Raw genomic sequence first — 13390 nt, 5'->3', positions numbered from 1 at the left:
ACCCTCTTGGTCTTCTGCCTTCTGATTGGCTGACCTCCACTCCCTTTTACTTGAACTTAAACTTTTACTGGCGTATTTAACAGTAGTATTTGTACTTATAGAACAGAACTATTGTCACTGCTCCATTTCCTCTTCTGTTCTTGATGTACATTTTCAAAGCCAGGACCAAAGGGCTCTAGCCTCCTGCCTGGGAATAAACATAACTCAAACCCAAACAGTCATCAGTTGATAAGAAATATTTATTGTTTATGGCATATTTGCAGTACATTTTGTAAAGCTGTGTCACATTCTCTTATCATAAATCTTATTTTACAATCGCACCGAGGACAGAAAAGACTGCAGCGGGATGCCAACACTCCACAGGTTACTGGAAACAGAAATGCAGCGAAAATCGTTAACTCCGATAATTGTCCATGCAGCTGAAAATCAATTATATGGATTGACTGTGAGCATTTAAAGATTCAGCAGGTAAAAGAAACCCAAGACAAAGACACCAGGACTAAATAAGTACACATCTGCATGACGTTCAAAGATGCAAAACAAAAATTAATAATAATAATATATATATTTAATATATATATATTTATATATAAGGTATTCTTCATCCACATCTAAACATTAAGTCTGAATTAGAGTGGCTGTAGTGAAGATTTAGAAACAGACACATAGGTGAAATGACATGATTAGATGCTGCTTTTGAGTTTCCTTCAAAATATACTCATATATTAATCTTTTTCAACAAACAGATTTTTTAGTTAAAGTTCTTCTTATTTTTCTATTCTAATCTTATTTACTTTTTTTGTTTAAATACATAAACACCCTGTTTTTAAGTACAGTGGAAGGACGGACTCGACCTATTGTGGAAAGCGGTGGAACTATACTACACTAAAAATGAAATTCTTAAGTTTGGGCAATTATGTGATATATTTTTGTCGCACAAATATACTCTTTTAATCCATTAGTGTCTCTCTAAGCGTCACACCCTTCAGCACCATTATCTTTCCCACTGACAGACGCATTGGTGTGTGATAAATGTGAATATTTACACTGTATACAGACAACAGATCCTGCAGAAAAACAGCTCGCCTAGCTGCTCAGTCTCTCTCACCACTGCACCAGCAATGAAAATTCCTCATATACACACATTTCACTGTTTAGCAAAAATAAATTTGGAATCGGTGCAGCGCTTTTAAATTTAAAATGGAGAACACTTCAAACAGTCCAATGGCACGCAAAAGGCAGACTGTGTTAGCTTCACTGGTCCAGGGTTGAAGGAGGGGTGTGTTAACTGGACTCAGCAGTGACAGAGGCTGCTGATGCTAGGCTTTTTAAATACAGAATTGCACACTAGAACATCTTGATCATCTCGTCGCCAATCTTCCAGGTTTGTCCCTCACGCCGGATCTGTTTTCAGAACTCCTCGTGTACGTTTCTGGCATAATCCATGAGCTTGCTCCCTGTGAAGTACTCGCTGTACTTGAGAATCTCGTCCAGCTCCAAGTTATGGTTCTGGTTCTCGTCTGCGACAGCGATCATCTGCTTGGCCTCGTTCAAAGCGTTGTGCTCATTCATCGGGTCCATGTACTCCTGAAGGATGAAACACGGAGAAACAGGAAAATATATCAGCTATACCTGCTGTAGCTATTTTGTTGGACATATGTAAGAATGTTTTTCTTCTGTCTCTACTAGTTTTTAAATCCTTCACGTTGTAAAGAACCAGATGAGGCAGCTGGGACGTCTGACCATGACGCCTACCTGGACACCTCCTCTTGGAGGTTTTCCAGCCACTCACAACGCGGATAATCATCATGAGGTCAAGAAAAGATGTGAAGGAGAATTTATAAGGACTATGAAGAGAAGCTTAATAATTAACTCCTTTTGAAAGTGTTAATAATTAAGACTATAAAAAAGCTGATATTTCAGCCCAGATCTTATTGAGCTGTTTCATACAGGCCATATAAAGGAGAACTGCAGTTGGAACTTTTAAGGAAAAGTCACATATAAAGTGAAATTAAATGTAATTTATTTTTTTCAGTAAGTCACTTTTTCTTTATATATACACACACACACGTTGATTTAATTTTTATTTTGATGTAACAATTATAAAAGTTCACAGTATAAATGGAAGGGTTTCTTTTATTGTTTGCTTTTGTATTTTGCATTTTTTTCTAATTTACTCACTCGCATCTTTAATCCTTTATCAGGTGTGGAACCATATAAAACTATATGTATGAAAACTTGAGAAAAAGTCACAAATGTAAAAACCTAAAACATTGGAAAATATTAAATAGTGGTGGCATTTTCCCAGTTGCCAACAAAGTGTTAAAGGAGTGTAACCTGGCTCTGAACAACAACTTCACGGCTTCTTCCTTCCTGCCACGCTCCACCTCATTTTGTGAAATTTGGCTTGGTGGCTTTGCATAACCTTGCTGACAACATCAGCTCAAACGCTGAAGTCCCAGGGCTCATTCAGAGCAGACTAAAGGGGTAAAAAAAATGCCAGTTTTATTTCTTTTGAAATCACAACAAAAACCTGTACTAATTTAATTTTAATTTGTCCAAATCACACTTAAGAGCTCACTCAGTTTTTCCATCATCTTTAGTATTAGTTTACTTTTTTTTAAATTTCCCTTTGTTTATATACTTACCAATTACTATTTCTATTATTTATGTTATGGCCTGGTTATGCTCGCTGTTGTGACTGCAGTTTGGTGTCGTGCTGGCTCGACATCCACGTCTAAATTTTTATGACCTTGCGTTGGTTGAAGACATGGGTGCATGAACACACCAGTTTTTAATACCATATATAATATAAATAATATATAATACATGCAGAAGTTCAGAGATTCACAGAGGGAGATGCTGTAAGAGTTTTAAAAGATGAGATTTATGTAGGGATGTTGAGACCTGTTGTTTGCGTTAATCAGCTCAATCTTTGTGTTTCTATTTGAAACAAATCAACAAAACCAATCAAATAATTATGTTGCATATAATTTCTGTATCTATCATGGTTACAGTTGCTTTTTCATCGCTCACCTCCAGCTCATCCATGGTTACGATGCCGTCGCGGTTTGAATCGATGACTTCCTCAAACTCCTTCTTCCTCTCTCTGACCCACTCATCTTCGATCTCTGCAGCCTCCTGGTTCTCCACAGTGCCCACGGGCAAAGAAATGAACTCTGACAGTGTCAGCCTCTTATCGCCGTCCTGGTCTGAAAGAAAAACCCCAGAATTATATGGTGCACTGTTTAGATCAGCTGTCACAATCACCACAGAGTGAGCCAGGACAAAAACACTGGTTAACAGTGATACAAAGTGTCTCACAACAAATGTGACATACTAAAAAACTGACATACTAAAAAACTGAGGGATTCAGGGATGATGGGCAGTACTGCAGGTGAAATAACCTAACACCAGTTTAACAGTTACAGTGATCATAAAAGCATTTTGTTGTAGTACTGGTTGAGAAAGCTGCAGCCATTCAGTCCTTCACATGGTAAACTTCTAACTTGTATAGTTTGTGTGTTTATCTTTATGTTAATAACTTCCCAGCATTAATCCCACACCCGCACATTTAGTTTGCTGGGATCTGGTGACACCATTATTATGAGATAAATAAAGGAAAATATTACATATTACATTAGCTGATGCCTTCCTCTGGTTTTTAATTGTGTTTTCTTTTTTTAGTTCCATATGGAAAAGAAAGAATAAACAAAAAAATTGCAGGAAATGTTTACATTGTATAAGATTTCGTAATGACAGCAGCCCCGTTTGTTCATAAAGTTCTGTTTCGTGAGAAAAATGAAAAGTAAACATTACGCTGCATGAGAAAAATACAAGTGGGGCCACTTTCAACTGCCAATCATAGTATGAGAACGTTAAACATTTACTATAGGAGAGGACGGAAAATTAGGGAATGGGACATTTTACTCTTTTCCCATATGGGATGGAAATGAAAACCTGTTATATTTGGGCTTGAAATAGTTAATGCTTACTTCCGTGTGACAAAATGCCAACAGGTACAAACAGCGCTTGTTTGTGCAAACAGGGAGACCAAACAGAAAGTTTTGTCAAATAAATATCTCAGTAATGCTTTTCATGCAAGAGCTTTAGTCCCTCTGTGAAAGAAAAACCACCAGCACTGAGATAAAAGGATTGTAAACCAGTATTTAATGAAGTGGGGTTAGATTTAGAATAAAATACATTTTCTGTTTATTAAATGGACAGGCTTCTATCAAACAAAGTAAAATAAGCTGATTTTAATTACATGTGCCTCAATTATGCTTAAGTTTGAGGTAACCTGTTATTTTTAAGCAGGAAAAACCATGTATGTCTCTTGTATACACTTATTTTTTTATTTTCCTTCTTTCTAAATAAAATTACTATCCAGTTCTTCTCCACTATATGAGGTGTCTGAATGTTTTTCAGTGTTTTAACCATAATTTACTTGTTATAATTCCTTCTCATCTCATCATCAGGTTTCTTTAACAGCTATTCCAGCTCCACTACACACACACCTTCTTGATTAAAAAAAACAAACACTGGGACCTTTAGTGAATAAGGAGTGTTTGCTTCGGGAACAATAACTTCACCTCCAATTCTGAACTAACAGGTAAGTATAGGGAGGGGCTGACTCTCAGTACATGAGTGTGCACCGTTGCCGCCCTTATGAACGCCATGGAGCAAAAGTTACATCACAACAGCAGATAAGCACAGTTTGGCATGTGTGGCCGACTTGGAGACACAAGTGCATGAGCAGGTTGGTCTTTACCAGCATTTCAGTGATGCAGGATCTCACACTGTAGATCCCCAAATGACAGGAAGAGAAAGAGATGCTGCAACAGCTGTAAAAACTCAGGAAACTATTTTCCTGTTTTGACTTCTTTTGTTCCTCTAACGCTGATGCTGTAGGTTTTCTGTCAGGAGAAGACTGCAGCCAGACCGACACACCGCAAGCATCAGTATAAATGTTTACAGGGCTTTGAAGATCTCACAGTTTGTGTGTCAAACAACCATTAAACGAGGCTTCAGGAGACCATGTTGATGTGCCGCATTCTCTAACATGGTGCAATTTTACCCTCAAGAAACTCTTATTAAACTTTAGTGTGGTAGCTAGAGGACCACAATAATAATGAGCTGTATCAGTTCAAGTTGTTAACTCGTGTCTCATGATTGCCTAAAGCTAACGCTTGCCCTACTTTTTCTCTGTCCCTCTGTCTATCAAATGAACTGTCCTGCTATCCAAGGAACTGTGAAGGGAAACATTTTAGCACAATCGTTCTGTTAATCTAATCAAAAAAAATAAAAGAAATAAAAAAAATCACCAAATCAGCACTCCATAATTAAAAAACACTAGGGAGAAGGTTACAAGCTGAATGGTGGTGTGCGACCCACCTCTGATTAGATACATTAATTTCATAATGTGGAGCAATCCCAAACTCCCTGCTGGAGTTGCATGGTTGAGGAAGTTTTAAAACACAAATGATAGGTCAGTTTCAGCCCATTCAAACATCCTTACACCTATTTTATATCATTTACAGTTGAAGTGTGCAGTACATCTTTAAAGAAACATCTTTACACTATAATTCATTACATTGCCTTCTAATTTACTTTAGCTGATCTCAGATAAAACTCTTTTGTACCGGTCTTTCATCACTTTATTAGTGTCACTCCACACTTTGGACAACTAATAACCAACATAAAGCAATCTGAAAGCAAACTGTCCATTACTTTCTATTTGAAATACAACCAGCATGTCAAACATCTGTACCACTCCACATCTCACACTTCGAAATAATTTAACTCAACTTCTTCGACACCCTTGTTTCCTCACGGTTATATTACTACAACTCGTTGCATACATGTCGGCATGATGCTGCAGTTTCTGCAGTCAGTACAAGGCAGCGAGAGGTCTCACAAAACACTTGAGTCCAGACCTCGCAGAAATCACCCAGTTTAAGATTTAACTTCACAAATCACTCCCTGGTCTAGCTATACTTTACATCTCAGAACTCCTAACACTTCATACTACCTCCCGACCTCAGATCAGAGAACCAACTACAGATTCAAAGGCAAGTTTAAAGTAAACTTACTGTAACATTTTACTGTTTCAGTCCCAGCACTGTAGAAAAAACTTCCTCTTACTCAGAGATCAGTTCCTCATTTTTAAAATTTTTTTTAAAAACTCACCACTTTAGGTTGATTTTGTAAGATGTTTAATAACGTTGTCCTGAATGGTTACTCTTGCCTTCTTTGTCTTTTGTTCGCATTTTCTTCTCTTTGACTTATTTTTTAATGCAATTTATTTGTAAATTCTGTGACGCACCTTGTAGCTTTAGTTCTAAAGGATGCTACATGATAAATGTTTATTGCCATTAAAAGGCTCAGTGTGTAAATACACCATTATCTTGTGACAGTATAACTATAAAGTAATATTTATAAGTAAAACATACCTAAGTCACGCACAATCTCCTTGACCATGTATTTGAGCATGCCTCTGCTGTGCTCAGGGTGAAGGAAAGACAAGAACTCCTCCTCATTCAGCAGCTGGTCAGCTGGAAGGTTGTCGGCCTGAAACCAGCGGTCCTTCAGGCTTTCCAGGACCTCCTGAGCTGTAGAGATGAAGATTGGATAAATATTAACACCGCAGTCAGATTTACAGCAGACCTCTGCAGATTTTACTTGCGACGGGAAACCCCCCCCCCCCCACTTACTTTCCTCATCCAGTTTCAGATCTTCGTTATTCTTTATTTTCTCCGCAATCTCTTTCTCATTGAAACCTTTGCTGGCCAGAAACTTCACTCTGTATTCATCCCATGTCACGTGACCTACACACAACCCATGAAATCAGAATTTAGATTTGACCTGACAGGAAGTATTTTTAAGTCTGGGACATGGTCTGTGACTCTCACCATCGCCGTCTGGATCGACAGCACGGAAACTGTTCTTGTTCTCCTTCTTGGCTTCCTGAAAGTGCTCCTCCGTCTTTTCCATAATCCAGCGCTGCATCTCCTTGGCACTTATGCTCCTGTCCCTGTTGAAGTCGACCCTGTGAGGAAATCATTAAAGTAATAAATTAGTTCCCAATTTAGCTCTAGTTCCTGAACATTAACAGCGTCTCTACTCCATTAGGCGTCTAATTAAACGATGATAATGACCCACCTAAGGCTTTGTCTGTCTGGCTCACACATGTAAAGAACTTTAGCCCTGAAGTGACCAAGTGATTTATGACCCTGGCTGTATATTTACAGTATATCTGCTCGTTTTTTCTATTATTATCATGAAGGAGGTTCTGCAGCATCCGGTCCCGAACCAGCAGACTGAGAGACAGCTTTTTCCACCAGGCCATCAGACTGCTGAACACGTCATAGACACCTCACCCTCACTACTGGAACTTCAACATTATGCACTCCATACTGTACATTAATGCCACTGTTTTGCACATACCTACCTCTGTATATTTTATATTTTATATATCTTATTTTATTGTTTACTCTATTTCATTTGTAAAACATGTATATACACACTCACACACACACACACACACACACACGTAGAAAAACATATTTAGTACACACATTCAGTAATGTATATACCTTTATATATGGTACATATATTTATTACTTTTTAGATTAACCATTTTTATATTTTGCTTGTTGCACGTTATTGTATTTTGCACAACTCTGTTGCTTGTGAAGCTTGCACACAAGAATTTCACTCGCATGTACTGTACCAGTGTACCTGCACATGTGACGTGACAATAAAGGTGATTTGATTTGATTTTGATTTTGAATTTGCTTCTCCGGCGTGAACAGGAATCTTTCCTCTTGCCATTTAAGCTGACAGATTAAAAACATCCAGGACAATGATAAGCTGCATGAATCATGTGACTCAGAAGAACCAGAGAATAAATTAGTTTCTTTTTTCCTTATTATGATGAGTGAGATGGACTAAATTGATTAAAATCCAGAAATATTTTGGTGCACTCAAAATGACCAATTCAAATGGCCATTTAATAAATTCAGCCTTTAAGTTGTCTGGCCTTTGTTTTTATCCATTCATCGATCCATTTTCTGACGCTTGGACTGGACCCGGGTCATGTGGTCAGCGGTCAAAGCCAAAGATATGCCTAGACGTCCTTTTCCCCTGCCTCCTCCCCAAGTGGTCCTGTAAGAGCATTAAGGGGTTTCTAAACAAGCCAAGAGACAAAATCTCTCCAGCATGTTCTGGGTCTTTCTTGGGGCCTCCTTCAAATAGGACATGCTTAGGAGGCATCCTGGTCAGACGCCTGAACCACCTCACCTAGCTCTTTTCTTTTAGAAAAGGGGTACCTCTACTTTGATTTCCTTCTGAATGAACAAGCTCTTCACTCTCTCTAAAGAGTCCATTCGTCCTTTGGAGGAGGCCAGTTTACACCACTTGTATCCATGATCTAATTCTGGGTGGCAGTCACGGTTTGACCCCCTGGCTGTCCAATACCCAATGACCAAAATTTGCTAGTTTGGAAAGCTTGGAAAAGACATCAGGTTGAATTATTTGTTTGTCATATTGTAACACAGGAATTTCCCAACCTTTGGTCTTATACTACTGAGAATTCGTCAAATAAGGAAAGGAAATTTACTAAGTTAATTTCAAAATAAAGGACCACTACATGAAGAAATATGTGCAAAGCTTGCTTTACTTCAGTATATTGCTTCTTTGGATACAACTGTGCTGCCTCGTATTTCTGGAATTTGCCCTCTATGAAGACATGCAGTAAACAGCACAAAGGGTTCACAATAATATTACAACCTAGCATGTAACAATATCAAATGTACCTCTACAACAACAGTAGTAGGTACACATATATCATAACCTAGGATATTTTTCCTAACATCTGGAATTTTAAGTCCTGCAACCCGGCTCCAAGTGTTTCTTATGCTGGATGAGGCTCTCATCTTGTTACTGTGCTGCAGTAACACAAATTCTCAAACTAATCAGCGGCCATTCTTTGCCTCTCCAGCTTTGTATTTTTACCATTCATGTGCAGCACGTCATGAGCCAAGTAAGAATGGCTCTCAGGCTAACTAAGACATTAAGCTTAGGAACAGGACTTTTTTCATAGCAAGTAATCCAAGCTATGCAGCAATGTATTTATGACTGTTGGGGATGGGCTCCTCTCAGATGATCTTTTGTCTGAAGCTTTGTCTGTAATCTTCCTACCATATGATGTTCCTTATAGTGAGAACAATTTAACCCTCATGCTACAGCTTCCCTGTGCTAAAGTGTTTATATTAGCATATAAGGCTGGTTCCAACTTAGTAGTCTTTAGCTTTCTGTCTATGTTTACTTCCAAAGTTATAGTAGTGCTGCATTTTTTTAAAGAAAAACTTCACCCAGAACCAAGTTTATCGTCTTATATCAGTTCTGCTAAATCTCATAAATCCTTTTTTTTCTTTTAATGGATGTGCGGACATTTAACTTTATTGTAACACCTGTGAGAACAGCCACACTGGTCACTGGTCTGTATTTCTTTGCTTTTTTGAGCTGAAGGATGATGTTGACTTAACAACACTTGAATACTTGGTTTATTGTGTCAAACTTGATCTGCAGCTACGCTTGAGCATCTTGCTCAGGAATGCTGTGACTCAAGAGCTATTCATTGAATTAAAACCACGTCTTACTTGGTAAAAATTTCAATAAGCTTCTTTCTGTTCCTCCTCGGCTCTGAATCCTCATCAAACTCCTCAATCTCCTTCCCCAGAAAAACCTCCTGATGGAAGTCCTTATTGAGGTGGCCGTCCAGCTCCATCTTCAACCCGTTCAGGTGATCTGGGGGAAGAATCTCGTTCTCGTCTTTGCTGGATGGAGACTTATCTTTAGAGGCCGACATGTTGGCTGGCCGTGCGTGCACATCAATGATGTGGAGGAGCATGTAGAAAAGCAGAGACACAGCCAGGAGGTTTCTGCACCACAGTTTCCTCCAAACAGCCATGTTTACCTCTGGATGAAAGGTCAAAGCAGGGCTATAAAAATAATCAAGACAAAACAATTATTGTCCTGCTTTTTTTTATGCACTAATTTTGCCTTTCCTTTATATAAATGTGCGTTTCCCCTTCTCTAAAACCCTAAACTCATTCCTCGAAAGGTGACAGCAGATTTAGTTCAGCTTAAATTCTAGAACTACTTTCTTAACCGTTCAACAAATACAGGTTGTTGAATTATCGTCATAGGTGTCATGCTGCCAGAAAACTGCCCCACTACTCCCTGCCCCTAAAACTGAGGAAATAAAATATTTACCTATATCATAACCTGCCTGAAAAGAAATCATCAGTTAAGACAATTATATGCAAGAAATCCAATAAATACAAACTAAAGGACAAAGGTGTTATTATATGTGTATAAAGTGTGTCGATAGATTCAAGAAATCATCTGATAAACAATATTGAGGCAGAGTCTCTATTCCTCAGACCCTATCACCCTGTTTTGTTTTTACCAGTGTTTTATTCTTTTTAAATGGTACCACAGCCATATCCATTTGCGTAGGCATTTGCCTATGGAAAACTCTTTTCACCCTACAACAAACAGACCAGTAACACCACATTCCTTTTTTATCTCCATGGCGGTCTGTAGCTCCCTACGGTCTGCCAGTGCTCTGCCAATCAAAAACCATGTTCAGCCCATTAATCTACAATATAGAGTCTACATTATTGTCGTCCAGTTCCTTGATGAGATCTTTTCTGTCTCTATTTAAACATCTACATGTAAATTATAGCCTCCACCACTGTCTGTTGTACCCTTCCATCCTCTTGAGCATCAGTATGAATGCTGTGCTTTTTCAGCGATTCAGTTTACCTTTCTGGGTTGGTAAGGCCTTCATATATATGTTGCCATTTTCTCCTTTGCTCGTTTCAGTGCTGCAGACAACAACCCATTTCCTATTCTGTTCGACCAGTATAATCTCTCCCACTCTGTTAAACTTACTGCATTAATGTATTTAGATTAATTCAATATTACATGTACTCATTTTAAATTAAATACCATTCAGGGTTTCAACAAAATACAAAATGGGAAGCAAACAAAAATCGACTTCAGTGCCGCAATGACACAAATCGATACTTTCACAACTCAAACACGCCCACTTATAAACCCAGCAAATATGGTCAGAAATATGCATTAAACCATTTTTCTGTACATTTTTTTTTTTTTTGCTGAAATATTGATCACGGGGACACAACAGAGAGGAAAACTGCACCAGATATGCACATAGTAATAAAAAACATGCAAAAATACGCAAAAGTTAAACAAACAAGCACCATCATAAATTAACACTGGTCAGCAAACTCACCAAAGCAAAATAAATTTAACGAATGTATTAGATCACTTAACAAAAAAAAAAAATCCAGACTCATTAGCAGTTCATCAGTTATAAAACTAATAATAGACTTAATTAAGTAAGGAAGTAAGGACATGTCTTTCCCCCCTCAAAGCTACAAAAGGTTTACGTTACAATAGAACAGGGACGTTACTTATTTATTTATTTTAACTCTGCCTAAACTCACATTCCTGCCTAATGTCCGCCTTAATATTCATTTGGGAGCTGCGAAGTTACACGAACACTAGCATTTTAGTAATGCAAACAACAGTTAGCATGCTAATTTAGCCTCGTCATGTCTTTATAAACGCTGGCGATTAGCACAGGCAGGCTAACACGTTAGCCCTCGTTGCTAAGGAACTAAAGTAACTGTTGTTACGGCAGTAAAGGAGGACAGTGATCGCAGAGATTAACAATACCTTAAAACATGACCAGAAAATGATTTGTAGATAAGTTCTGGACTTACCAGTTAGCTGTTAATACCAGTAGTGACTTTCTAGTCAAACAGACCTTCGCTGGTTCCTCTAGGTCCAGTTCCTGTACACGTGGCTCACCACACAACACTCTCTTTCCAAAGTGTGGGATGGTTCAGTCTGAAAACAACCCCAGACAGACCCAAGTCGGCCGCCAAGTCCAAGCTGAGGTTCCAGTTAGTGTTAAAATTAAGAGAGGCTGTCTCTAACCGGACACCGTTGACAAGTATACTTGGTGACTGGGAATACAGGATAATTTCCGGTCAGCCCTTTCAAAGTAAAAGGATGGATGTGGTGGGGGGGAAAGTGTGTTATAAAAACTTCTGTAGCGATCCTGTGTGAAAAGGTATTTGCTCCCTAAACCTTATAACTGTTTGTGCCACTCTTGACAGCAAGAATTGGGTTTGTTTTTAGTATTATTATTCTGCTGTAAGCCAAGTTTGCTTGAGCTTTAGCGTATGAACTGATGAACATCAGAAGTCATGGTTCCATCTATTACAGCAAGTTGTCCAGACCACACTACCACCACCACTTTTGACTGCTTGACTTTATATGAAATGCCATGTTGGTTTTACACTAGATGTAACGGGAGGCTTGAATGTAACAGAATATTTCCCCAGAAGGATCATCAATTACTTTTTCACATAGAAATTACTTAGGTTTCAGGTGTGGAGAGCTTTTTTAAAATCATCATTTAAAAACTGCATTATGGATTTACTTGGGTTATCTTTGTTTAATACTAACATTTGACTGATGGTATTAAAAAATAAACAAATAAAATATATATTTAAAAAACATTTAATTGTTTATACATTTATTATTTATTTTAATTTAAGTAAAAATAAATAAGAGATCAGGAAGGGGACAAAAACGTTTTCATAGCATTGTACATTGATAGCTCAAGGATTCAGAAAAAAATGGTAAATAAGTTAAAAAAACAAAATATTAAAAAAAAATCTTTAAACACTTAAAATTAATCAATAAATTAAAAGTTAGCTTATAGATAAAACTTTAAATAACTAAAAGAAATTGATACATAGCCCATGCAATAGATACAATTTTAAAAACAATTAAACACTTACTAAAATGTAACATTTTTAGCTTTGGGGTATAATTAAATGACTAAATCAACAACAGATAAACAGTTATACAAAAAAATAACAAAATAACTCACAGTAATGCTAAAAGTAACATTAAAAATACTAATAAAGGTTTATCTTAAAAGTGGAAATAGTGCTGGGTATAATTAATCAGTGGTCTAAAATAGAAGTCATGAGCAAATTGCTAAAGCTAAAACTGAAAATATTAAAATTTAATAGATATTTAGAGTAAGGATAATCAAAGACAATGTAAAGCATTAACAAAGGTTAGTTAAATGAAATTACTGTCAATATTGTAAACAAAAAGTAAATGCCAGGGAGCTAAGCTGAAAATTGAAATTAATATCTCAAAGCTTCAAGTTAGTAAGTGAAGATTTCAAGATGCCTAAGCCAAAAATGGAAAATATTAAAAATTGAAGAACCTAATGTCAATTTAAGATCTATGTGTGTGTGTGTGCGTGTGT

The 13390-nt window shown here is 37.4% G+C and overlaps 1 protein-coding gene across 1 annotated transcript; it reads right to left on the bottom strand.

The window, feature by feature from the left end:
• Positions 1–221: 221 nt before the first annotated feature.
• Positions 222–12114, bottom strand: sdf4 (stromal cell derived factor 4). The gene is made up of 7 exons (XM_003439037.4): positions 11820–12114; positions 9663–10004; positions 6912–7048; positions 6714–6827; positions 6453–6611; positions 3037–3212; positions 222–1587 (listed from the first exon to the last, which is right to left on the bottom strand). The coding sequence occupies exons 2-7, from the start codon at positions 9971–9973 to the stop codon at positions 1411–1413; spliced, it is 1074 nt and encodes a 357-aa protein (XP_003439085.1). The 5' UTR covers positions 9974–10004; positions 11820–12114; the 3' UTR covers positions 222–1410.
• Positions 12115–13390: the final 1276 nt, after the last annotated feature.

Source organism: Oreochromis niloticus, linkage group LG20 (genome assembly GCF_001858045.2).
Source record: "Oreochromis niloticus isolate F11D_XX linkage group LG20, O_niloticus_UMD_NMBU, whole genome shotgun sequence".
NCBI classification, from domain to species: Eukaryota; Metazoa; Chordata; class Actinopteri; order Cichliformes; family Cichlidae; genus Oreochromis; species Oreochromis niloticus.
The sequence above is the reverse complement of the archived record's forward strand: the minus strand, read 5'-3'. Positions and strand labels throughout refer to the sequence as shown.